This window comes from Ruditapes philippinarum, unplaced genomic scaffold (genome assembly GCF_026571515.1).
Source record: "Ruditapes philippinarum isolate M1 unplaced genomic scaffold, ASM2657151v2 ctg1873_1_1_1_1, whole genome shotgun sequence".
NCBI lineage: Eukaryota > Metazoa > Mollusca > Bivalvia > Venerida > Veneridae > Ruditapes > Ruditapes philippinarum.
The window spans coordinates 48959-76611 of NW_026862884.1; the positions used below are offsets into that span (position 1 = coordinate 48959).

The 27653-nt window shown below is 32.2% G+C and overlaps 1 protein-coding gene across 1 annotated transcript; it reads right to left on the reverse strand.

Annotated features, from left to right (window-relative positions):
* Positions 1-87: 87 nt before the first annotated feature.
* On the reverse strand, positions 88-27547 carry LOC132720498 (uncharacterized). Its single transcript, XM_060704649.1, has 20 exons — positions 27454-27547; positions 26719-26829; positions 26166-26294; positions 25374-25508; positions 24778-24838; positions 23864-23991; positions 23013-23135; positions 20801-20953; positions 19456-19587; positions 18921-18989; positions 18297-18422; positions 17524-17602; positions 14926-15057; positions 13790-13925; positions 11803-13432; positions 10401-10544; positions 9193-9318; positions 7319-7593; positions 3829-4041; positions 88-1441 (listed from the first exon to the last, which is right to left on the reverse strand). The coding sequence occupies exons 1-20, from the start codon at positions 27485-27487 to the stop codon at positions 1220-1222; spliced, it is 4158 nt and encodes a 1385-aa protein (XP_060560632.1). The 5' UTR covers positions 27488-27547; the 3' UTR covers positions 88-1219.
* Positions 27548-27653: the final 106 nt, after the last annotated feature.

Below are 27653 nucleotides of genomic sequence, written 5' to 3' on the forward strand. Positions count from 1 at the left end.
GCTATACATATTTGTAGTGTACATTAAAACAAGAGGGCCATGATGGCCCTGAGGTCGCTCACCTGTATATATGCCTCCCCCCCCCCCCCCTGGCAGGGCCAATTTTAGTCCAAGGGCTTTTATTTGAACAAACTTGGTACACACATATAAGATGTATCATGCTAAACATCTAAGCTCTGAGCTCATTGGGTTTTTTCAAAGAAGATTTTTTAAGTTTTTACTATACACATATAGTTAAAAACAATGACACCCCTAGGGCGGGGCCAGTTTTGATCCTAGGGCTTTTATTTGAACAACCTTTGTAGACACTTACTAGAAGATGTTTCATGCTTAATATCTAAACTCTAGCTATTTGGGTTTTTTCAAAGAAGAGTTTTAAGTTTTTGCTATACACATAGAAGGAAAATCAATGACCCCTGGGGCTGGGCCAATTTTGACCCTAGGGCTTTTATTTGAACAAACTTTGTAAACACTCACTAGAAGATGTTTCATGCTTAATATCTAAACTGTAGCTATTTGGGTTTTTTCAAAGAAGATTTTTTAAGTTTTTGCTATACACATATAAGGAAAATCAATAACCCCGGGGTAGGGCCAATTTTGACCCCAGGGCTTTTATTTGAACAAACTTGGTAGACACCCATTAGAACATGTTTCATGCTAAATATCTTAGCTCTAGCTCTTTGAGTTCTTTAAAAGAAGATTTTTTAAGTTTTTACTATATGCATATAGGGAAAATCAATGACCCCCTGGGGCGGGGCCAATTTTGACCCCAGAGCTTTTATGAACAAACTTGGTAGACACTCACTAGAAGATGTTTCATGCCAAATATCTAAGCTCTAGCTCTTAGGGTTTTTTTTAAAGAAGATATTTAAAGTTTTTTCTTTCGGTTGCCATGGCAACCAGAGTTCTGCATGGAATTTAATTCTTTGAACAATTTTTAAAGGTGACCACCAAAGGAACATTCCTGTGAAGTTTGGATGAAATTGGCTTAGTGGTTTATGAGGAGATGTCATTTAAAGTAAAAGTTTACGGACGGCTGGACGCCGGACGGACGGACGAAAAGCGATCACAAAAGCTCACCCTGTCACTTTGTGACAGGTGAGCTAAAAACAATATCTTAATGATCCTGAATTATATGCAGCATTTCCGTACCTGAGTTTTTTCAGAAATAACCTGAGTCACAAAAATTTACATAATACAACATACTGTTTAATGTTCGTCAAATTTTCTTATGTAGAATACGCCACTTATTTCTCAAATCTTCTGTAGTTCTACCTTGAGCAAAGGTAAATGAACTGAGAATTATTTTCCAGTTGTAGCCGAACTTCTTAATACCTCGTCTGAGTCTACGTTCCTCACACATAGAGAATGGTTTTAGAGTTTTTGGTCTGGATATGAGGGAATGGCATTTAGAGCTTGACGTGTCATGGTTGCTTGTAGCCTGATAAAAGAGAAATGTTAGTTTTATTTCATTTGGGCATTTGAGTTTAGTATAGTTTAAACATATCTATTTCGTGCCAATTTTGCGACTCCGTAAATATGGTATTGCACGGCCGTGCATATATTTTGACGTGACGTCATTTGTGTTATACAAACAAAGTGTAAAGACGCGCTAAATGTTAGCGTTATAATATAGACACGTCAATGAAAAATGACTCTTATTTCATTTTAAACAATCTTTATTTTGGGTATGTGATAAATAGAATTTTAAATTCGTGTAAGTTCAATACTGAATTTATTGCACTCGTTGAATAAAATAATATTATGCTCGCCCCAGGCTTGCATAATATAATTTTATTCAACTTGTGCAATAAATTCAGTATTGAACTTACACTCATTCAATATCCTCTATTAGCTCGATTGCAAAACAAGTTCTTGCAACTTATATTAATCACTTTCGAGTCCGCTTTCTGGAACTAACCAGAACTCAGGTATCATTATGAGGAAACTCCGGAAATTATGATCGTGACCTGAGTAGGGCTTGAACCCATGATTCCTGAGTTGAGAGGCAGACACCTCTCCCTCCTCCCCTTTTCAGTTTTATTTCATTATCTCTAGACTATTTATATTATATCATTCACAAAAAATGTTGACAATGAATAACATCATGAAGTAATAAGGTTATCAAACCCCCAGTATTCCAAAAGCAAATTTATCATGATTATCCTTGAGTTATTGGTTAAAATTAAATATTCTGTCTAATAGGGTTTTCTCTTCTGGAAGATTTTGCAAAATAATTTAGACAACACCATAGATGTTGCACAATTACAGTACAATTTCTAGGATCTATTCTCTAAAACAATGAAGTTTCTATTTGTAACACTTTCCTCAAGTTTTTTCTTATATAAGAAAAGTTTCCAGTAGAGAGGAGAAAATGCTAGTAAAGAAACCCCAGTTATGTCAAATTTGTCATTTTATGACATTAATACAGTCACTATGGGAAATAGAAATGATTAATGGCAACAAAAGCAGGTTAAATTTGTTCTGATATTAGAGAAAAATGTAGACTTATATATATTCCAATAAACTTTACACCAACCATGAAAAGCTTACCCAATCAGTTAAGTGAGTACAGTGTTAAATCAAAATAGAGGGCCAGTAAAATCTGATTTTGAAGAACAAGTCCATTTTTCTCTGAAGCATTTCTTTACTTGTCTGTATGATATTTATACAGTAAATTCTTGAAAATTTCAACTTGTCCATACAAGCTGTGGGATAAGACCTGGGCAATACGGCTACCCCTGAAAAGACCTTGAATTTGAGTTGAGTTGAGTTGGGTTAAGCATATATGAGCCGTGTCATGACAAAACCAACATAGTGGGTTTGCAACCAGCATGGATCCAGACCAGCCTGCGCATCCGGATGCGCAGGCTGGTCTGGATCCATGCTGGTCGCAAACCCACTATGTTGGTATTGTCGTGATGCGGCTCATATATGTTTCTGTAATATTGTAGTTGATGAAATGTGACTCAGATGCCAATTATTCTACATCAATGTTTAATAAACTTTGTCAGGGAGCAAGCAGTTTCTTGTTGAAACAAGAATTTCTGTAACACAGATCTATAGAAGTTCAAAGAGGACACTGAGATTGATGTTACATGAAGTCATGTTTACAAAGAACAACAAAACAGCCTTAATATATAAGAAAAAAATTAAAAAATCTATTGATAGCCTAATTGACCTTGACCTGTAACCTTAATAAAAGGTAGAAGTAAATAATGGTAATCACACCACAATATTTCTAGATTTCGGCCAATAAATGTGCTTTGAAAACACTGTGATGACAGGACATCATCCTTACTAATGGGCAGTTAATAGAGGCTATGTCTCTACCATTCTTTGATCATTCTTTAATAAATTTATGAAAATTTCCTAGCTACATTGGAGATCAAAAAAGATTAATTGTCTCTTACTGTTCCAATAATGGGGCAGAACCCATCCATTAATTAGAACATATGGACATACCAGACAAACTTATACAATTTACTTCAATAAGAAAAATTATGGATCTTTTAATAGCACTTGTACAAAATTCAAAAGTACTATGACTGCATTTTATCTAACTGCTCACTAATATGACAATTTCTACAATTAAGAAATAGATAAGGATGTTAATATTGTAGCAGTGGTCTTTCTGAAAATACTTCATTGGGACAAGGCCTATAACCTCTTAATTTTTGAAAGAATTATTGCTAATTTGGGAAGTCAAAAAGCTGATGTTTCAGACTTTTGTGAAAACTACTTGATTTTAAAGAAAATCTCCATTGCAAAAATGCCCCTTACAGGCCTCTGTATATATATGTTGAAAAATCAGTGTGTTAAACTTACCCTCAATCTCTTGTATTTATCCATCAGGTCAACATTGGTTCTAGCCGGGTGAAAGTCATACGTCACTAATATCTGGTTCCAATGTTTACCTAGTACTCTAACACCTTCCAGGAGATTGTTCTCTTCCTCTTTAGTGTATGGAATCCTCTGACGACGCTTCTTTCTTTGAGACGGAGGCTGAAACTCATCATTATCGTCAGATGGAGGAGATATCTTAAATTAAAGACATATTACAAATTAATGATATCTTAAATATAAGACATATTACAAATTAATGGCTTGGTTTTCTGAGGAGTTTAATAAATGTGTTTCTATTAGACTTTAGACAGCAGACTTACTATATTTTACATTATGTCAGCAAGACGATGTATACATATATGGAGTGTATTGAAAGAGTTCAAACTTGGACTTTGATCTTGACATTTGTAATAGCAGTATGGTTTAAACATATATCAAATGAAACTTTATCCTGTACAAGCAGATGTTAGTTTATAAGTTTTTGGGCGTTTTTGTTTGGTTTTTATAATGTTGCCCCAATTTACACATTATAGGTCAAATGATGACTTTCAAACTTTACTGGTGGTGGAAGACCTCAAGTGCTCTTCTGTGCTTTATTTCAGGCAAGAATGGGCACCTGAGTAGAACCACCAACGTTCTGTTAGTCGGCAGGATAGCTTTCTCACATGTATGCAAGAATTCAAAGTTCCTGTCAGGATTCTACCCACAGTGGTGACGAGTGATTTAAAGTCAACAACCATGATCACTCTGCCTGGGACAAAAAGCATTGTATAACTTCAAAGTAACATCATGATCAACTGCTGTGACATCAGCCAGGGTCTTACACAAATAATGTATTTTTAAGGCACTAATTGATGTCAAATTGTTTGAAAAAGCAAAGACAGACAAACATATTAATTAGATATATTACAGTAGTAACAATGTTTTTCACAGAGAAATTAAAAAAAAAGTTGGAAAAAATAAAAATCAATAAATGTGTCAATAGGGCACAGATGCCCTCACACCCCACTGTTTTGTCAATCAACTATCTATAGGTCAAATATGTTTTGGGCTACATGTGACACAAGTTGAAAATAGGAAATTTTTTCTAAGGCAAGGGCAATAACTCTACTAATACTGAATAAATCCACAAGCAGCCCCCATTGTGTCGACTACACATGTTGACAAACATTTCTGTAACGTTTAATGACTCTAGGTCAAATACTTTTGTGCTATGTATGACACAAGTTGAAGATTGCAAATTTTTACAGTCAAGGGCAATATTTAACTCTAAAAGTTCTGAATAAATCCACAAGCAAACCCCCAGATGCACAAAAACACATGCTTACAAACATATAATTGCTGTAAAGTTTCCGAACTCCAGGTCAAATACTTTTTGAGCTAATAATGTACAACTCAAATTGAAAATTACTAATTTTTCAAAAAGTCAAGGACAAAACTGAATTAATCCACAAGCAAAACCCCAGGTGCACAACTGCATATGCTGATAAATATTCCTGTAAAATTTTAGGTCAAGCACTTTTAGAGCTTAACATGTGGCACAACATGAAAACAGACAAACAAAATCAAATCCAAATCTCCAACAAAAAAAACAAAAACAAACCATTATATCAATCAACCTCTCGTATTCCAAAAGCAAACTATTTGAAACGTATGTTAATTTACACAAAAGATTAAAATCTGACATAAAAACAGATCAATCTAATTAACACATTCTTTTTAATTTTCATGACCCTTTTTACCTTAAATAAATTTCACACTATTATATTAACCCTGCACTCTATACAAATTTATAATTTCCCTTACCATGTTAAGTATACAACACATTTTTCAAAGATCACTCTGTACTGTTTAACTTCCAGTTATCCATCTTAGTAACAATATTCATGTCTAATTAACATGCCTTGTTCTATTTATATTTTTATCTCTTCAACACCTTGCATTCACCAATATTCCAAAATTATGAATATTATATCTTAACTTATCACCTCTGTAAATGAAAGGCGAAATCTTTGATATCTGTCAAAAAATTATTGTTCAAATTTCCACTTTTTTCTGCCAATTCACATTAATTCTAACATTAACATTCAAATATCAACATAATTTCCTTCCACTTATCGCAATTCAATTGACAGTTTCTAAAACAAAACCATTCTCTGAAAACATTTTATTATATAAGTTTTTTTTCTAAATAAGGTCACAAAATACTTCTATTCAAATTACATAATCCACAAATCGGATGAATGTTTTTCTTATCTACAGCCAAACACCAATAATTTAATAGTTTTCTGTAGAACACCATTATTGCTGGGGAAAAAAAACTGCAGAACATTAAATGCATATTGATTTTAGCTCTTGAAATATGTTTAGCACACACATGAGGGTCTATCAGGAAAAAAAACTGCTTGCTGCCAATTTCGTTGTTTCAAATTTATGTAACAAATCTGCTAGAAATAGATAGATAAAGCTTCTCTTAAAGATAATAGCTGCAAAAAAGCAAAATTATTGTTTCTGTTTAAATTTGTACTGATTACTTTTGATTATCTACTTAAACATATTGACAGAAGTAAAGAGATTGTTTCTTTTCTTTATTTTCAAATAAATTTTCAAAATGGACTATTAAATTTTTCCTTCATTGGTCATATAAATTTTTCAAAACATAAAAATCTTCTGATATGGTATACATATAGGGAGACAATATGCAAGTTAAACAGTTCTTTTTATCAGAATTGTAATATATTCAAAAGATTTTTAAGTAACACAGGTTCTATCAAAGTCAAATAAAATTTTCAGATTTTTTAGGGGTGGAAGACCTTAATTTGCTCATTGACAGGTATGTTTTGCAAGGCACCAGAAATTACCTAACTGAGAAGTGAAAAGAATTATCAACTTTCCAATATCTCTTACTTATAACCACTGATCATACAACTTTCACATTTATAACTAATTGTTATTAAGATTATGTTCAGTTGTAAGCACAAGTGTTTACTACATAAATTGTGGAGTACATAAGTTGTTGATACCATATAATTCATTGACACCTCAGATAGTGTGTACCTGGAATATTCATTGGTAACATTTTTAAAATTAATGTTTGAACAATGAAGTAATCATCTCACAATTTAAGTAATGATCTAGCAATTTATTAGGAATGATTTAAGGAATGATCTGGCAATTAATAAGGATAAGAATAATTTTGCATGTAAATAACCTTAATGTTATAAGTTAACAAGCTAATATCTATGTTAAAGGACGTATCATCATCTTAGTTAGAGATATCAGGAATAAATCAAAATCATTTTAGTTGATTTTAACATCACTCCTTATACATGCACTCTCCTCTCTATTAACTTACAGCAGTTTATGACTTTGGCAACAACTTACACACAATTGTGATTTTTTTAAAAATCTTTTAATTGCTCTGTGCAACATTTGACATCTTGTAATTGCTCTAATAATTATATCAACTTACATTATCAGCAGATTCTGATGAAAACTCGTAAATTTTCTCCCGAGGCTTGTCACCATGCCTTGTTGATGGTAATTTATGTTGTAACTTTCTCTTTAGTTTATTTCTCAAGCTTTTAGATTTTCTGATCTTGTTGATATACGCTCTTTCTATCTGACGTAATTTCCGGTGCAAGGTGCAGGTGTTCTGGCTCGTTTCCAAGGCTATATTATAAGTGCGGGAGTTCAACTCGAGACCTCCGGCTCTAGCCTGGTTGGCACTGTAAATTCCAGCACAACCTACATAACAGCAAGGTAATAGTTTTTTTTTTATATTCATTACTTTTGAGTAAGGAAGGGAGTATTCAATTAAAGAAATAAGGGGAGCTGTTGTCTAGTGGTTAAAGTGTCGGCCTCTCAACCCAGGGATCAAGGTTTCGAGTCCTAATTGGGGATGATGACAATTTTTCTTCATATGACACCAGAGTACTGGTTGGTTCCAGGAAGCGGACACGAAAGTGATTAATATAAGTTGCAAGAACTTGTTCGTAATCAAGCTTAAATATTTATGTTTTAAAAAGAAATTTACTGTAACACACTCCCTATTTTTCTTAAAAATGAGAATTTATAAAACTACATTAATCTAAGTTCTGAAATATGACCAATAATTTATGTATGTTTAAAAACATAATGCTCTTCTTAGATTGTTATAGATAGCCCAAGTGAGACTGACACTAAGGTAGTTTTCAACAAGAATAAAATGCCATTTAATTCAAATAATGAAAAAGTCTTTAGAGAATATTGAAGATCGAAAAAAATAAAATTACCATTACCAATTTAGATACAAAAAGAGATACAGCATTTACTCTAGAGTATGTTCATTATTTATGCCTAATTTTGATACAGTCAACAGAACTCAATAAAACCTTGTTTGGAGTAAAATGTTTAACCTCATTTTATTGTCATGATACTAGGTTACAGATATTTTTTCTCTCCCGTGCCTCAAGTGATTTATTCATAGATGTTACATTTGGGAGCTTTTTACAGGGAGACAGTTTGAATAAATTTAAGTTTTAAACTAGATGTTCTTGAATAGGTTATGATTTTTCTCACGAAAAAAAGCAGCAAAAAAAGTGAAGATATTTTACATTTTAAATCATTTATGCCAAAAATGAAACCATTCTTTACAAACGTACCAAATAAGGTCAGGTATTTCTGCTGCATTAAAAATAATGAAGTATGGTAAAATAAAGCATTAAAACATTAAATAAAGAAGTATTGGTGCATAGTAAAATATTTGGTGCCTAATAGTGACCTTGATAATGTGAAAGGTCACATGAAACAATATTGTATGAAGTCTGATTAAAGAATAACAGGGCAATAATTAAGGAGTGGGACAGATTGGTATATACTATATACTATCAAATACTTGCGAGTCCCTATAGAGAACATATAATTTAAAATAATAAGTGTATAAATATGATAAGTATTGAGTATATAGACTCCAGGTAAATGATTGTTGTATAATTTTATAATATATTATGCTTGATTCAATAAATGTCTAATTCAAAATAAACTGAAAATCTTAAATAATTCAGTCAGTTAGAATCCAAATGGAAAGAAGTATAATAATTACTGATTTCACTCTGTTCATGATTTATGAAAAACAAGTTTCCTCAAATAATTTTCTAAGAAGTATGAAACGATAAATGGAAAAATGAAAATTTGTCTATTATAGAAAACAGATGCATCCACATTCCACTGTTTCGTCAGTCCACTGAAGGACACAGTGTGACAGATGGACAGTGTTACTGAAGGAAATGTGGAAATCTATATGCTCCCCCCACTTCTAAGTAGTGGGGGTCGGGGGGCATAGAAAAGGAAAACAAAAATACTCACCTGGACAACTGTTTTGAGAATCCTTGACAAGTTTCTTGCTACTTCTCAGTACAGCTGCACTAATATTTGGAGGTCCTTCTTCCTCGTCTGATATATCACTGCTACTACGGAAACCATCTATGTTACCTTGACAACAAACACACATATATATAAATATATATTAACACACATACTGATCATTTTCACTTATTTTGTTGCAATTTATATATTTAGGTTATTCAAGTTGTTTGAAAGTTCTTACATTTAATTATATTTTAATCTGTCGTAATATTTTTACATGTTGAGAAAATGTACAGCCTGACCTAGAATTGAACCCAGGACCCTCGGAATACAACTCTGCAGCTTCACAGACTGAGCTATCTCAGTTCAGATTCTCTCCACCAAATAGTGAACAGTTTTAAATCTTGACTAATACACAATAAATGATACACCATTACTCGGGGTTACAGAGCAATGTGAACTGGGCGCCAAATGTCGCAGGATGTGATAAATGTTCAGCCTGACCAGGGCTAGAACCCACTGGACCCTGGTGAATCATTGTGTCATGTTTGTACATGGAATAAAGAGAAATAAATGTTTTTTTGTCTTTGACTTGGGAATATCATTCCACAGCTCTAATGAGTGAGCTATTAGTTGCTAACACATTTTCTCCCCTAAATAAAGAACAGTTCTAAACCACGACAATTTCATGCCCAGTAGTAAGTTCCTACATGGACTCAGTGAAAAAATAGCATAACATAATATACCTAACAAAGGAGTGTCAAAACTGATTCCTAGGTGAGCAGGACACCTGTCCATATTTTATTGATACACAAGTTAAAAAACAAAATTTAAGCAGTCAGCATTATTGAGTGTTCACAGACTGTATACAGATGTTACTGGGGGACATTTGTTACTAAATACTGTTGGCACAGATTAAACTAGGGGCCTTATTGCAACTGTTGTATATAAGGCTGATAACAGAAGAAATATTGCTTCATCAGGGGCGGCATAATCAATTGTCTGTATTACCTAGGTTGTCCCACAACCTGTATGGACAAGTGGCAATTTGTCAATAATTTACTGTATATATATATAAATATCATACAGACAAGTTAAAAAATAATTCTGACAAATTAAAAACTCTTTCAGTTAAAAATGGACAAATATTAGTCAAAATCAGATTTTGCCAGCCCAGAACTTCATGTAAACTTAAGTTGTGTACTTACTGTCAACAGGACTACCATCAGGAGAAGTTGGACTGATAGTGAGAATATCTCTGGGAGAATGTATGACACTATCATCTAGTGAACGTCTTCTTGCTCCCTGAGAATTTATGCTGAATTTACTACTTAGCACACATCTTCTCATTCCTATTAATATAAAAGAAATGTCAATAAATCTTTTTCCTTACAATGTATTGAATTGTTTAAGTAGAGGTCTTTATATTTTTCAATCATTTTGATTATCACAAGCTGAATAATTTACGTGCCAAATGTGGCGTCTATTAACATGATTAATGTAGACGTCTGTTTCGTACGTTTACATCATTTCCTTTGTTATTTATCCACTGATGAAACTTGTGTTGGTTTTTGATCTACCTATCCAAGCTGAATAATAGTAATTTAACATGTTTGACAAAATTATCTAACTGAATATTGCTATGTAAATATAAGACTGATTCTTAAAAATCTGTTGCAAATAGGAACATCAGTCGATAATTTGATAGCAGATAATTCGAGATACTCATTACTGTTTTTTTCCCCCTAAACATATAATTATCTGTTGAAAGGATAAATAATGTCAGTAATAAAAATATCAAATACTTTTCAGGCAAATTTCATGGCAAAATAAAGATGATTTAACTATAATGGAAATTTTCTTCAAACTTTAAAGACCCATTATGCTCCAGAAATTATTTTTATTTATTTCTATTTTAAAAACTTCTTATTTTTAGTGTACTTTTAGAATTTCCAAAAAGTTACTCATTGGCCAATTCACCTGACCAATCTTTTTTATCTGTTGCTTTAAGCAATAAGTATAGTTATAGTGATTAAGGATTTTGGATGAAAGTAAAAATTCTACTTTGTTTACATTTTGCTACTTTTATGACAAATTGTTTTACATTCAGCACTTCTTTCTTCAAGTAACAAACATCTAAAATACCCTTAAACTCTGAATTAAACATTAAAAAAATTAATGTGTGCCCTTTCTTTAGGAGGAAAAATTATTCATTCCTGAGGCATAATGTGCCTTTAAGTTCAGACTTGCAACAGAACAACATTCCCTGTCTATCTGGTTATTTCAGTAGTAAAATATTTAGTGTACCCAAACTCTGGTGTCAAGATTGCTTAAATCCAAACAATGAACATTAAGCTAGTATATGTAACTCAGGTGCAAGATAAAATGTAAAATCTTGGCTTATTTTCCTACTGTCCCCCCACACTGTTTGGGTGCTCGGGTAGCCGGTTATAATTGATTAGTGAATATTTAAATAACATAATTAGTTATGAATAGTTGAGAACATTAACTTTGTATTTTTTGTACATGTTCTAGAAATTATGTTTAAAAGCAGCAATCTACACTATTTCATTCAAAAATGTTTGAAAATGAATGTAGAAAATTTATTACCACAGTCACTGAAGGCTGGTCTTAGAGGAACTATACCCTGTCTATGTGGGGTATAAGGATGTATCTGCCATCTCTCTGCTGCGTTACCTTCCCTTTTCTCTACCACTCTATCTATCTCCCTTACATTATTCTGAGATTTTATCACAGGTGTTGATTTTACAGTAGTTTGTTGCCTAGCAACATTTTTAAACAAATTAAGATCAAATTCAGACTGAACATCACTGTCATAGTCAGTAGCTTGGCTTGAATTTTTGGTATCACTATGTCCAGAATTTTTGGACAACAAAATTCTAGCTCCTGGTGGATTATTATCTCCTAAAAGGGGAGTAACTCTCACTTTTCGTTTTGGTGGAAGAGCACAAGGCTTTACGAATAAACCAGCTGATCTCTTACTGGATGATGGTATAAGACTAGGGCTAGATCTATCTGTGGTAATTTCTTCGTCTTGTTTCCTTTGACTTGCAGTTGTTTTACAGTCAGTTAAAATTACAACCGGTGTTTTATTATTATGATAATCTGGACTTCCTGTGATCTCTAACTTCTTAAACTTTCCAACAGAACTATCAGCTTTGTCAATTAATAATCTTCTATTTTTTGTTTGTGTGTTTTCTGCTGGTTGAAGTGCATTAGTGTTGGAATTCTGTCTGTTAAAGTTTGTTTGCGAGGAACCATCTACAGAACAACAGCTTTCATTACCTTCGTTATCATAGTCTGAACTTTTACTAACCCACGGAGTTCCACATTGAATCTCAGCATTCTTATTTATCTTAGTAGATCTAACCTTTGTTGAAGGCTGTTTCTGGATGGAATCCCTTATCACTGTAGTGGTCACTGTAATTTCATTCTTATTCTTTTGATTGTTTGTTACAACATGTGATGTTTTGTTCTTGCATGATAAATCTAGTGGTTTTGCAACATAGGGCAAAGACTCCCTGTTCTCAACTAAAGTGTTTTGTGGTTGGATATATTCTGTATCTAGGTTTCTTGTAAATGAAAAACTTTTCTGATAATCAGTAACCGGTCTGTGACACTTATTTTCATTACAGTTGGAAATGCTTTTATCTCTGTCATATTGATAAAGATTTTGTTTGTTATATTCACTTGTCCCGGAAGAGTTATTATTACAATCCAATCCTTTTGCTGTGTTTCTTGACCCATCATCATGTAACTGTCCGTACTTTAAACCACTTCTTGTTAACATAGGAGAAATTTCATCTGATTTATCAGTGAAATTTGATTGTGTCATTTCATCATAGATAGATCTATTCTGATCCAGCAAGTTTCTGTTTTCCATAGCCCCAGATTTCGCACCCGTATAACTGTAAGTAACATTCACATTTTGGGAAGTTTGTGATATTAAATTACTATTATTATTAGCGTCATAACAAGTTGTTGACATGTTGGTACATGATTTGTTCCCTGATGTGGAGATGTATTGACTGTTGTTGTTAGATGCAGCAGAATCTCGGCCAGTATGTACACTGGATGTTTGTCTTGGATTTGACAAATACACATTCTCGTTTTCTGGTTTATTTTCCACTCTAGAATTAGTCAATGCACTGTGGGTCCTACATATATTTTCTTGTAACATGTAATTTAATTTTTCTAATCGTTCCTTTTCAACTTTCTCCTGAAATAAACAGAACAAATGTTTATTATGATGAAAATGACTAACAGTAACAGTAATTTTTACCACATTTATTTAAGGATACAACTGAAAACCATCCTTTTAGGGCAAATAACGACATTAAAGGCTGTCTCTGATTAACAAAGGTCAAGTTAGAGATAAGATACAATTTTACTATTGATTATTTGTTAAATTTTTCATATAGCTAGGTGTACATATTATAACATTTGATTTATAAGTAACAACATAAAAAATACAAATAAATAACTTTACAGGACATGAATTTCCAACAATCTGTTTCTACAGCTAATTATGCTATGACACTATATCATCATGGCACACACACTCAAATTTCCTTACTTTTATCAGTTGTTCCATCAGAGATTTTTCCCTAGGTGTGGGACAATCTTGTTGGACAGAATGTTCACCTATAGAGCTGGCACGAGATCTGGCTTGTTCTCTATTGTGTGGAGATATTGATAGAGGACTCTCTAACCTGTGAAATAATTGAGCAGCGCCATGACAAAACCAACATAGTGTCGCTATCAGTATCTCTACTTGTAGTAGGGTTTGTAAGCAAACAGCATATATCCTGATCCATGCTGGTCGCAAACACGCTATGTTGGTTTTGTCATGGCCCATCTCATATAGTCATTTCCAAATAAAGTAAATTTATTGTCATAATCCTGTTTAAAATCAACATATTGTCATTGCTGTGTAAATGAAAAGCATGTGAATTTTCTCTGTTATGCAGTATTATTAAGTTTCCTTACTTAGGCAACAAACTAAATCTAATGTTTCAATTTCTTCCAATGATTTATAATCTATTTGGCAATTGTATGGGTACTTTAATGGCCATAATTGATTCATTTTCCACAATAGTTAACTAAACAACTTTTGCAAACTTTTAAGTAATAAACATTGCAAATGTTATAGATATAATTTATTAAAAAAATTGATTTTGTTAAGCTAAAGTTATATTTTTACATTGGTTGGTACAACATTATTCAATAATCATTGCACAAGGTGCAAGTTAAAATTTCTCTATAATGGCAAAATTTCTTTAGCTAAATATTGATTGGAGCAAAACGGATGTAACTCCTTCATGATGTAATGAAGTACAGCTGATTTGCACCAAACCCTCGAATTATATAAATATATCAGCAGAATAATATATCTTGTATATATCTAATATATGTGTCCAAAGAAAATTGTGTTCATGAAAAAGAATTCAGTACCGACAGTATATTTTGAATCAAGAGATGAACTTATCTAGGTCTTTTGTCTTCTACAGCGTTTATAGGCAGTTTCCGAGTTACAGTTTTCTGCTTAAATTTAATCTACATAATGTTTTCTGCCCCTCTTGCAAGAAAACCATGTTACTTTCCCTTAATTGAAGGAAAGAACCCCTAATCCCCTACCTGTGAAAAGAAGCTCTGTTATCATGCTAGACTTTAGTGCAAGTAATTGATATCCATAAGGTAATATCAACTTACCTTTCAAACATGGCATTAACATTTGTTGTAACTAATTCATTTTGATTGAAGTCTTTTTGATGTTTATTCTCCATAGACTTTACTTTACAGTCAAGTTCTTTAATCTTCTTTAACATTTCTACATCATTGTGCCTGTAAATATACAATAACTAGAAAATGTTTCCAATGTAAATATAATTATAATATATGGAAATAAAGTTTCCTTTTAAAAGGAAAGGCTTGCACAGTTGTGCCTTCATCCCAACCCTTTAAAATGTTTTTTTTTGTTTCAATTTATTATCACATTTTTTTTTTTTTTGAATAACGGTATTTGCATATCATAAAGGGTTTATTTAGTTCTCTTATCTCTATTGTATAAAACTAATAAAGAAAATGATCAATCGTAAAAATACTAACGTGATACTGAAGTCTGAAGGAAAACAAGTGTGCACATTTCATTTCCCCTTTTTCGCAGCGAAATCATTCCCTTGCTTCATAGACAAGTAAATGCACTAATTAAGAAGCATACATGTATCAACTATGTTACACGATCACAAATAGACGATGCGCTATGTGGTAAGGTTAATGATATGCATGGGCTATTTTTAGATTACCTCACCAGTTCAGTAGATCTAAATATAACTCGATCATGCAGGACCACCCTTTGAAGACGGAATACTACTACCATTCTCTATTGTATAAAACTGATACAGACAAAAAACAATTATAAAAGAAACTAACTTTTGCGTCTTGAAAAACAATTGAAACGGAACAATTTCGTTTATAATTTATTACGGTAATCAAGTAAAAATAGAAATCCTATTTATATAAACAAACTGGGATTACCGAAGTAACTAAAATAGCTTAGATTTCCGTTATATTACTTAGTATGACGGAATCGCCCGAATTGTCACGATTGCAATCGGAACTACATCGGCTATTATCATTAATCCGAAGAGTGACGGAAAAGGCCGAAAGGTTGCGATTGGCACGATTGCAGCTGGTTACCCGTTCAATCATGCACCAACAGATGTAAGCAGGAAACCACCTAACCGGAACAAGTTTTCCATATGAAATGGCTTGCAGCCGTGGCTGCAAGCCAATAAGTCCAATGTAAATATATAATATAGGAAAATGTGTCCAATAAATATATAATAAATTGAATTTTTATCTGTTCAATGTTAATATGATATAAAATATGGAAATGTGTCCAATGTAGATATATAATATATGGAAATGTGTCCAATGCAAATATGTAACATATTGAAATGTGTCCAATGTAAATATATAATACATGGAAAGGTGTCAAATGTAAATATATAATATATGGAATTTTATGTCCAAATTGTAAATATATAATAAACTGGTGAGAAATGAGTCCAATGTAAATATATTATTTATGGAATTTAATGTGTCCAATGTAAATATATAATAAATGGAAATAATTGCCCAATGTAAATATATAATATAATGAAATGTGTCCAATATAAATATATAATATACAGAAATGTGTACAGTAAACTCCACTTATAACGAACTCATTGGGACATTCAAAATCTGTTCCTTATATCCAGAGTTCCTTGTAAGCATATAGTGAATTAGTCCCTTGTATCAGGAGTTTTCATAGCGAACAGATTTACATATAACAAACTGATTGTTTACCATTGTCCGCCATTTTGAAGAGCATTTGATTAAGAAATATTAGTCATTGATTTCTGTTTTAGACAGCGTACTTTTTGGAATTTAAATAATAGCTATTTCAGTTTTAGTTTTACTCCCTACCTCAATTTCTCATAAAATATAATATTTTGATTTCTAAACTCACCTCGTTTTCTTTCCATGATTGAGAATAAACCAGATTTTCGATTTTTCATTCCTTTTATATTGTATATCTTCTATTATAATTGAAAGATGACTTTTACTAATGTAAGATATAGATTTCTTTTCATTTAAATCAAGCGTACTTTGCAGTTTGCAATGGATCATGCTTGCAAGGATGCGTGATTATGTAGAAAACCGATTATAAATTATTATCATTATTTTACTCGAGCAAAACTATTGAAGAAAAGAAATAAATAACCGTTTTATCTTGGTGAAAAGAGCTCATGCTAAAATATCCTAAATAGGAAACTATACAAATTCATTTTAATAGATGTATTGAAGTACATACAAAAATAAACGGTACATTCGGCCGTGTTTTAATCCGTGCCAATGAAAACGAAAGTCTATTTACGGATAGCAAATATTTTGGAGTTCGTTATAAAAGGGTAATTTTCTGTACTTTTAACTAAATTGGGACTAAGGAATGAGTTCCTTATAAGCGATAATTCCTTATAACCGTGTTCGCTATAACCATATATTTTTATATTAAATAAAGAAGGACAGAATTCGGGCCAAAATAAATTGTTCCCTATAACCAGAAGTTCGCTATAACCGTGTTCGCTATAAGTGAAGTTTACTGTACTATGTAAATAATTATATAATACGTGTCTCCTTATTAAATCACCATTTATTCTGAGATGGCTTTTAACTGGTACAATTCTGACAGAAGTCTGTGTACAGTCATTACGATTTTATGCCCATGTCTTCTAGTGGAATAAATAATTTTATAGGACTTACCTTTTCATAGCTTCCATTTTACTGATCAGACGTTCAGTGTCTGTTAAATTGGTTTCTATATCTGACAAGCTGCCCTTCTCTGTAAATATTCATACAGGTTTTATTCTAAATAACATTATATGATTTGATCATGCAGGTTTTTGTCTTAATTGGTATAGTGACTATAGAGGACGAGCCCGATTAAGCTTATCCTACTATACAAATCTATTTCAATTGCATGGATCTTCACTTATCAGTACTGTTATCTATACCTGTTTTTTTGAAGCAACTACCTATGCAAGTATGCCATATTCATATAAGAAGAAGGTAAGTAAATCAATTATCTGACAACAATGAAGAGTGTGTCTTATTAATTATAATTGTAACCATAAAAGTTATATCTCAAGACTTATCTTATTAATTTTAAAAGCCAAAATCTACATTTTGTTTTCTGGAATTTAACCCCAATTTTAACTAATATTTTGGTCAATAATATTATATCAGAGATTGATCCCCATAATTGGCTTTCTTAGATAACTTACCAATAATTACCAATTTCTCTGCAATGAACCAATTACTATTCCCATATGATTTCTTGTTCAGCAGCGGGGGACAAATTTGACCATTAGACTAAATGTCCAAGATCAATTGTCATGAAGAAATTACGCCTTGCCCAAGGATCAAACCAACAACCCCTGGATTACTAATCCAAGACTGTCCCTATTGAGCTTATTGGGAGGACTCAAAATCTACAAACATCATTACAATATATTATAAATAGAAACCAATTATACCTGAAGTTACACACATATGTAGTAAGTATTTGATGGTTTTAGAGAATTCTTCATCTTGTGTCTCGGTCAGTTGTTGTATCAGTATCGTCACTCCACCACAATCTCTAACATACTTCTGGTTCCCCTCTTTAAACACAAAATTATGTAACAAGAGGGTCATGATTGCGATCACCAGAAACACTGCTTTTCAGTGTTGGAAATTATCCATTGTCAATATTTTCTAATAGTAATTTTGAGTATAGAATATCTTTAAACAATAATTTGAAGAAATGCCATGACCTGTGACATTTAAGCTCTAGCTTAAACAGGGCCAATCAAATTAATATGAGCAAACTTGATAAAAGACTACCCAAGAATGCTTCAGACAAAAATTGGTGATCATCCATCAATTAGTTCTGCAAAAGGAGATGTTTAAATGTATTTCTATTTTTTGCTTTAGCAGCCCTTAAAAGGGGCTAATCAAATTAATATGAGCATACTTGATAAAAAGACTATCTAAGAATGCAACAGACAAAGTTTGGTGATCAGACCAAATTTGAAGTAAATCGGCCCAGCAGTTTCAGAGAAGAAGACGATTGTTGACGCATGACGCCGGAGCATCCCCCTTTGATACTAATAGCTCACCCTGAACCTTCGGTTCTGTTGAGCTAATAAACTTAAACACATTTACTATACATTTAGAGGAAACCATGCCTATAACAGTTATATATTATTAGTCATGAAAATTAGCTGATTTGCTGTTTTATCAATAATATCTTAAGTTATTTTAACAGCATTTTCAGCAACAATATACATGTACATAATATGCACACCTTATCAAAGAAAGACAATCCATTTTTTTGTGTCTTCATTTCCTTTTTGAAATGAATGATATAAATATATTCAACATAGAAAATACAATGTATTGAATCTTTGAAATATAATGTAAATTAAAATATTTGAAAAGTCATGGGAAATTAAGCCTCACGAGTATGACAGTGATTTCAATGCAACATAAGGAGCAAAACTTTGGAAAACCTTACAAGTATGACAGTGATTTCAATGCAACACGGTCAAAAACTTTGGAAAACCTTACAGGTATGGCGTAGATTTCAATGCAACAAGGACCAAAACTTTGAAAATACAAATAAAATTGTTGTCATGGTAACATTAAACTTACTATAAGCATCCAGGGCATGTGCTAGTGTCAAAACAGCCTGTATTTTCTCACTGGGATCCAAACAACACTCAGATAAAAATGTAAGCACAAGTTTTATACCTCCTAACTCTCCAAAACTTTTACTGTTTTTCTCTACAACATAAAACATATAAAACTATAATTTTCTTTTTACCCTGCCAGCAACAAATTAACCTATCCATACAACCAGAAGCAGATCAGCTTGCAAATCTTTGCTGTCATATCCAGATTTGCAGTTTTCTATTTTCAATAAAAATAATTTTGAGAAAATTATTAAGCTCTTAACAAAATTAAATCAAAAGTAATGGAAAAATTTACAATGTACTTTGTTTTGCATATGTTGCTTCTTTCTTGAACATAAAACAGTATTATTCAGAACTTCTGAATTCCCGAAACTTCCAAATTCCAAACTTTTTGGCTAGTCCCACAGGTGTTCGGTTTTTACAAGTTTCACTGTATACATAAATGACATCATTATTATTATTTGTAACATTAAGTTTTCTTTTTGCCTTCAGAAAATACTGTGCTATTTTCCCCTAAATTCAAGAGAGGACCTCTTTGTCTACCTGTGAAAAAAGTCCTGTTATGACAAAGCAATCAACATGATTTGGAAAACATGGTTATAATTATGACCAGGCAATCTGACATGATGGCCAGCATGAAAATCTATTTGTAGCCTCGGCAACCCTGATTTCTGAATTCAAATTTGAACCCATGCGCATGGTTAAAAAGCTCTGCAAGATGCCTAGATACCTAACATTTAAGATCTCTGTCAATATATAAAGGTCCTAGGAGAATGGGTAATCATTAGAGCTGTCATTGATTCAACGATATATCCATATTGTATGACAAATATCAACGCTATACCGATTTATTGATAATTACCTATAATTACTTGTCTCTCATTCACTTTTATACCTGTTTAAATGATTTCAGTTAAAAACATGTTCTGTTCAGTGTCTTGTTTATAAAAGTCTATTGCATTATTTTTTCCTAACAATTTTTTTTTGTCATTATTGCTGTGAAATATTTCCACTATGTAACAACAGCATAATGTTAGCTATGGATCTGTATATGTTTTGGGTGAATTTTCATAATTTCTAGATATTTAATTAATAATTAATTATTCAAAATTATCAATTTTTTAAAATGTGTATTGATTATTGATCAACAGAAAAATATTAATGATACATCAACATTGTTTCTATCGATGACAGTTCAAGTTATTATAAGGTAATTTAAAATCACAACTTTATGCCCCCTTCTCTTACTTTTTTCCAAGCAGCATGTTAAAGAATGTCAGTTAAAATTAAATACAATAATTTACCATTATCAGAGATGCATGCATCAACAGTACTCAGTAACTGTATAGTTAGAAGTTTAGCTGTAGCATTACATACAGCCTCACTCTGTAACCGGTCCAGATTCTTCACAAATATCTCTAGACCTCCACATTTCCTGACACGGTCTTGATTACTCTCTGAAAATATATAATGTGATAATTTTGTAATTCACCAAAACAAGAGGGCCATGATGGCCCTGAAGTCGCTCACCTGTATATAGGCCCCCGGAGCGGGGCCAGTTTAAATCCCAGGGCTTTTATTTGAACAAACTTGGTAGACACCCATTAGAAGATGTTTCATGCTAAACATCTAAGGTCTAGCTGGTCAAGTTTTTTCTTTACACATATAGTAAAAAACAATGACACACCTGGGGCAGGGCCAGTTTTGACCCAAGGGCTTTTATTTGAACAATCTTTGTAGACACTTACTAGAAAATGTTTCATGCTAAATATCTAAACTCTAGCTATTCGGTTTTTTTCAAAGAAGATTTTTAAGTTTTTGCTATACACATATATGGAAAATCAATGTCCCCGGGGCGGGGCCAATTTTGACCCCAGGGCTTTCATTTGAACAAACTTTGTAGACACTCACTAGAAGATGCTTCATGCTTAATATCTAAACTCTAGCTATTTGAGTTTTTTCAAAGAAGATTTTTAAGTTTTTGCTATAATTATACACATATAAGGAAAATAATAAATGACCCCCGAGGCCGGGCCAATTTTGACCCCAGGGCTTTTATAAGAACAAACTTGGTAGACACTCACTAGAAGATGTTTCATGCTTAGTATCTAAACTCTAGCTATTTGGTTTTTTTTCAAAGAAGATTTTTAAAGTTTCTGCTATACACAATTATAAGGAAAATCAATGACCCCCTGGGGCGGGGCCAATTTTGACCCCAGGGCTTTTATTTGAACAAAATTGGTAGACACCCATTAGAGGATGTTTCATGCTAAATATCTTAGCTCTAGCTCTTTGGGTTCTTTAAAAGAAGATTTTATAAGTTTTTACTATATGCATATAGGGAAAATCAATGACCCCCTGGGGCGGGGCCAATTTTGACCCCAGGGCTTTTATTTGAACAAACTTGGTAGACACCCATTAGAGGATGTTTCATGCTAAATATCTTAGCTCTAGCTCTTTGGGTTCTTTAAAAGAAGATTTTATAAGTTTTTACTATATGCATATAGGGAAAATCAATGACCCCCTGGGGCGGGGCCAATTTTGACCCCAGGGCTATTATTTAAACAAACTTGGTAGACACCCATTAGAGGATGTTTCATGCTAAATATCTTAGCTCTAGCTCTTTGGGTTTTTTAAAAGAAGATTTTTTAAGTTTTTACTATATGCATATAGGGAAAATCAATGACCCCCTGGGGCGGGGCCAATTTTGACCCCAGGGCTTTTATTTGAACAAACTTGGTAGACACTAACTAGAAGATGTTTCATGCCAAATATCTAAGCTCTAGCTCTTTGGGTTTTTTAGAAGAAGATATTTAAAGTTTTTTTTTGGTTGCCATGGCAACCAGAGTTCTGCATGGAATTAAATTCATTGAACAATTTTCAAAGGTGACCACCAAAGGAACATTCCTGTGAAGTTTGGATGAAATTGGCTTGGTGGTTTATGAGAAGATGTCATTTAAAGTAAAAGTTTACGTACGACGGACGGACGCCGGACGAAAAGCGATCACAAGAGCTCACCCTGTCACTTTGTGACAGGTGAGCTAAAAATACATCCATAACAATATTGACTCATTGTTATAAAGTAGTAAACTTTGAATATCAAATATGATACGGAATTGTTCAATATGTTACTGATTGATAAAATATAATTTCCAAATTCCATGGCTTGTAGTCATTTAAGAAAACATTGTAAATATCTATTTGTCGTGGAATATAACAACATGGTAATAGAACTAAAAAGCAAGAGATATATTATGCAGCCTGGCCGAGGTAGCTTAGTTGGTAGAGCAGTGGACCTGCGTTGCAAAGGTACATGGTTCAAGTCCTAGTCACGCTTCACAATCTTCACACCAAGAAACAATAATGAAGGAGTTCAAGCAATTACCATTGTCACATTCACAGCTTATACTGATTACCATTTCTTTCCTAAGAAACCAAAATTTGCTTGCATACATTGAAAAAAAAACACAAAAAAAACAAAGAAAAATATATACATGAAGACGAAATATCACTTACCATTTCCAGATACTGTAAGACCAATGAGTGAGAAAATTGGTCTTACAATTCTCTCATTTGATTGACTGGTAAGTAAACTGAATAAATATGGCAACAGTGAGGCACATATTCTTTGATTTCCCTCTGGAATTAAGAAAAAATAAAGAGATAAAATATATGTTAATAATGGATATGAAAAGATTAATCTTAGAATAATTATTACTTCTTGTCTTTAGACAATTTTTCATATATATGTTTTATGCAGTAATAATGTTTTATGTTTACTTAACAACAGTTTTATCAATGAAAAGATTAGCAGAGAAGCACAGATGAAGAATTAAGATGGAAACAAAATTTCATAATTGAGTTATACTTTTCAATACAAGTAACATAATCTCTCTTTTGTATTGCAAAATGAAACAGCACAACAATTAACTGTGTATACATGTACAGCTTTTAGTAGAATGGTTAAACACTGTGTTACACAAATCTAAGTGATGTTTTGACATTATTTAATATATTATATGCTTTTTTTAATGTTTGGCATACCACAAAAAATGGCTAATTGTCAGCCTATATATTTTAGCTTTAAACTGAATCAGCAGATTTGTGTAAGAAATTTAAGATTAGGTATGAATCACAAACTATGGTATGTTAGTTGTAGTTACCAAATTCAGGGACAACAGCAGTCTGCAAAATAACTTTTTTAGATCATAGACCATTTGGGCCTTAAAACTAGGCAAAAGTATAGGCCCAGACAGATTATCACAAGCCCAAAACATTAAGTGTGCAAAATGAACAGGCTAACTTAAGCTACACACATATAAAATAAACTCAACAATCTATTTCTGATACAAGTCTGTGAGACTTACCATTGATAGGATTGTTTACACAGGCACATGCAGTACTTAGAAGAGTGCTCCATAAATGAAGGCTTTTACCATCCATCCCTTCAAACCAGTCTGACTCTAGATCTTCTATATTTCTTGGCATAGTAGTTCTGATGTTTTAAAATTATGAGCATAGTATAAAAAAACAGTATAATCCATTAGATTCAGAATGTAACCTTCTCAAAATATGATTAAGATTACAGTTTTAGTCAAAACAAGAAGTAAAAAAGTTATGATCCAGGTACAAGTTTGCAGAAGGCAACGCCGCCAGGACTATAACAAAACCTCAACTTATTTTTTTCAAAAAAGTTTTTTAAAAAGAAAAAAAAAAGTCGAGCTCAAAATGACTGCAATAAAATCACTGTTGATGTTCTATATTTAGATATGTGACGCAATCATTATACATATATGACGACGTCGCCACTAAAAAATCTGATTCGCTGAAAATAAGTAGTAGGAAACAAATCAGGCGCAATTTAGCTTAATACCAGGCATGGCAGCATTTATTTATTGATGTCTTGTTAAAATCGAAATAAGTCAAATAACATATCCAAATCAGTGATTTCATTGCTTGATAACATTAACTGTTTGTTGTTTGGATGCGCATCATGATACAATTCCTTGCATCTGAACTCCAAACAGTGATGATATTGAGCGGTAAAATCACTGTTTTGGATATATAATTTCTTAAACAAGTCACATTAAAAGATGCCAGATTTCTTACATTTTCTTTCAAACTTCACAGACTGTATATCATATAATGAACCCTCTTTGGATAAAATCGAAGACATTGCATTTTTGTCCTAGGATGTAGGACATGATAATACAGACAGAATGATGCAGAAAGAGACATAAAATAAAATCTATTAAGATAAAGGGTCTGATTGAAACAATACCTTATCAAGGAAAGAATATCCTGTAAACAAGATGACTGTCTGACAAGATTTTGTCCAAAACCTGAAATAAAACAAGGTTAACAGACTGATAAATTAAATGAGGAATAAACATTTGAAAGATATTGTTTCTTTTCCTAGAAGAAAACAGATAACGGATTACTTTGCAAAATGCAAAATAACAAAAAAAAAAAAAAATAAATAAAAAAAATAGACAAACAAAAAATAACAAAAAAATAAATAAAACCCATTAGCTATAAATTATAGCTAGCTGACTCTCAACTTCCAAAATGATAACATGCTCTCAATATGAAGTTTGCTATAAAATACTGCAGCTTTGCACTTAGATAAGCATGCACTAATGATAAGAAGGGAGCAGTCGCCTAGCCTGCTTGCCCTACCAACTCAGGAATCATGTGTTTGAGCCCTACTGCTGGTCCATGACCATGTTCCTTCATATGACACCAGTACTGGTTAGTTCCAGAGTGCTTGAAACCAGAGTGAATTTTATAAAAAAGCTTCAAGTTTTCACCACATTCAAGCTAAAATAAATATATATTTAAACTAAAAATAAGAATAAAACATTGACCATACATTACCATTGTTGGAAACAAGACATAACAGTAAGAATGAGGCAGTCTGTTTCCTTCTCACTGCTGTTTTACTTGAGGAAGATAATATTCCATGTAGGAAAGTAAACACACTGGCTGTCGTCAGTAATTTCTGGGAGTAAACTGTTCAAATTGTAAGCAAAAATTAATTTATTAAATGAAAATTTGACTGTTCCTCATAACCTTGAAAAAGAAAAAGTTTGTGTTTAAACGTGTTTAAATATTCAAAACTTTTAAATCAACTTCCTGTTACAATGTGTTATCATCATTTATTAGAACTGTCCAATGTATCAACATATCACATGGGTATAAGAAACCTGACTTTATATTTATTCCTGTATACATCTTTAAATGATTACTACATATTTAATGCCCTGTGCCATATTAGAGCCTAGGAATTTTTTTTTATAACAATTATCATATGTTGTTTGATCACTATTTGCATTATATTAAACAGTGTGTTAAAGAAGAACACTACACTTTTAAATAGTAAACAGTTTTAAACTGACTGTAAGCCTACTGTCCTATTATTTAAAAATATATCAAATTTCCGAGAAAATGTCTAAGAAAAGAAATCTGTGCCTACCAGTAAACACTAAGTTAATAGTGTCTTTAACTTTATAACATTGTATATTTAAGGTCACATAACTCATGTAAAGTCTTTTTTATACTGTAAAGATTTATTTACCTACATCACAAATAAAGAATTAGTAAATTCAAATAGAAACAGAAAATATATCAAATGTAAAAGCAAAGTTGTGAACTATCAGTGAAACCTACCATTTCTTTCTACAGCACAACCAAGGCAGTACATCCCAGCTTCCGCTACTTCACTCTGGTCATGACTTGTCACCAATGTTAGAACTTGTTGGATTCCTCCAATATCTCGAAATACATCTTTAGCTTCACCTTGTAAATTATTCAATACATATATATAAAGTTTTGACAACACCGACATTTGTTTTCTTTATTATTGTTTGATAATACAATCATCTGATTTGATTAATGTTCTTTCCTGAATAAAATTTAATGAGTTTTGAAAAATCTAAGCAGTCAAGGAACTCTAAATTTCAGTGATAAAATAAAAAGCAAGTGCCACCTCAGGTGATCACTAATTATGTTGCAATCGTCGCGGCAAATTTCACGAGTCGGTTGAGTTACTCTAAATATGAAATTTTTAAAGGTCAGCCCAAGAAAAACATTTAAGAAAGGTTAAGTATATATTTATAATCATCTTATGCAAAAAATATATGAAATATGAAGAAAAGTCCATAGATGATAATAAAAATATATCAAATCTCCAACATACAAAATGTTGAAGGCATCTTGTTACCTGAACCTTGAAGCATGGAAGATATTGTCACTAAAGATTGTTTTACAGCAGCAGTGTCATCTTGCTGGTAGTCTAAACATTCTAACAACAACTTTAAATCTGTTTTCAACTCTGAAGTTAAGTACATTTAATTTTAATACATGTATAATTTTTATATACATGTAAAGATAGATTTTATATACAGGTGCAATTTAGGGGAAACACCTTACAGAAAGCTGTTAAATATGCAGAGAAAATCACTGCATATAAGCAGCAATGTGCAATCTGGAGTGAGTTAAGATTCTTGAAAATACCTTTTGTTTTAATATATCATATTTTCTTATCATAGTTCTATTTCTTATATAAAGAATTAAGCTCTCTAGTCTCTACCTAAATAAAACAACTTTAAAGAAACAGCTAGGTACCTGAATATCATTGAATGATGGACATTTTAAATTTTACTTGTCCACAGACAAGCGGAAACTTATATTAAATTCAACATCAAAATGCTGACTTGGACAACTTGGCCAAATGTAATGTTATGATTTTGCCATACATGCTGGTTGTGGGACAGAAAATAAATTTTCATAATTCTTACCATTGAATAGAATTAATTAAATGAAATATCTTTGTAAAATTACATATTTTAAGTTCCAGACTGTCTATGAAATTTTAATATTAAACTCAGTTCTTTCCTTTGCTCACAGTACACTGGAAGAGCATAAAAAATTAAAATATATTTGAATACTGATTTACCTAAAAGTTCCTTCTTCTTCATCCTTGAGTCCATACTCTGACTGGACCAGTAGTTTACTTATTCATTCAAGTTGATCACTTAACAAAAAATAAAACAAAACAATTTGAAACTAAGAATAATTTTTTACAACACGTAATAACAGTATTTCTCTGTGCATAAAATTTGCACTACTCACTACAGGCCTTGAAGATTGCAGGGC

Bases quoted from the DNA above. Each gene is read 5' to 3' on its own strand.
- LOC132720498 (XM_060704649.1), bottom strand. From the start codon at position 27,487: ATGGACTCAAGGATGAAGAAGAAGGAACTTTTAG. The intron at 26,830-27,453 runs GTAAATCAGTAT...ACTTAACTTCAG, and splicing joins GAAGAAGAAGGAACTTTTAG to AGTTGAAAACAGATTTAAAG. The intron at 4,042-7,318 runs GTAAGTTGATAT...CTTTAATTTAAG, and splicing joins CATCAGAATCTGCTGATAAT to ATATCTCCTCCATCTGACGA.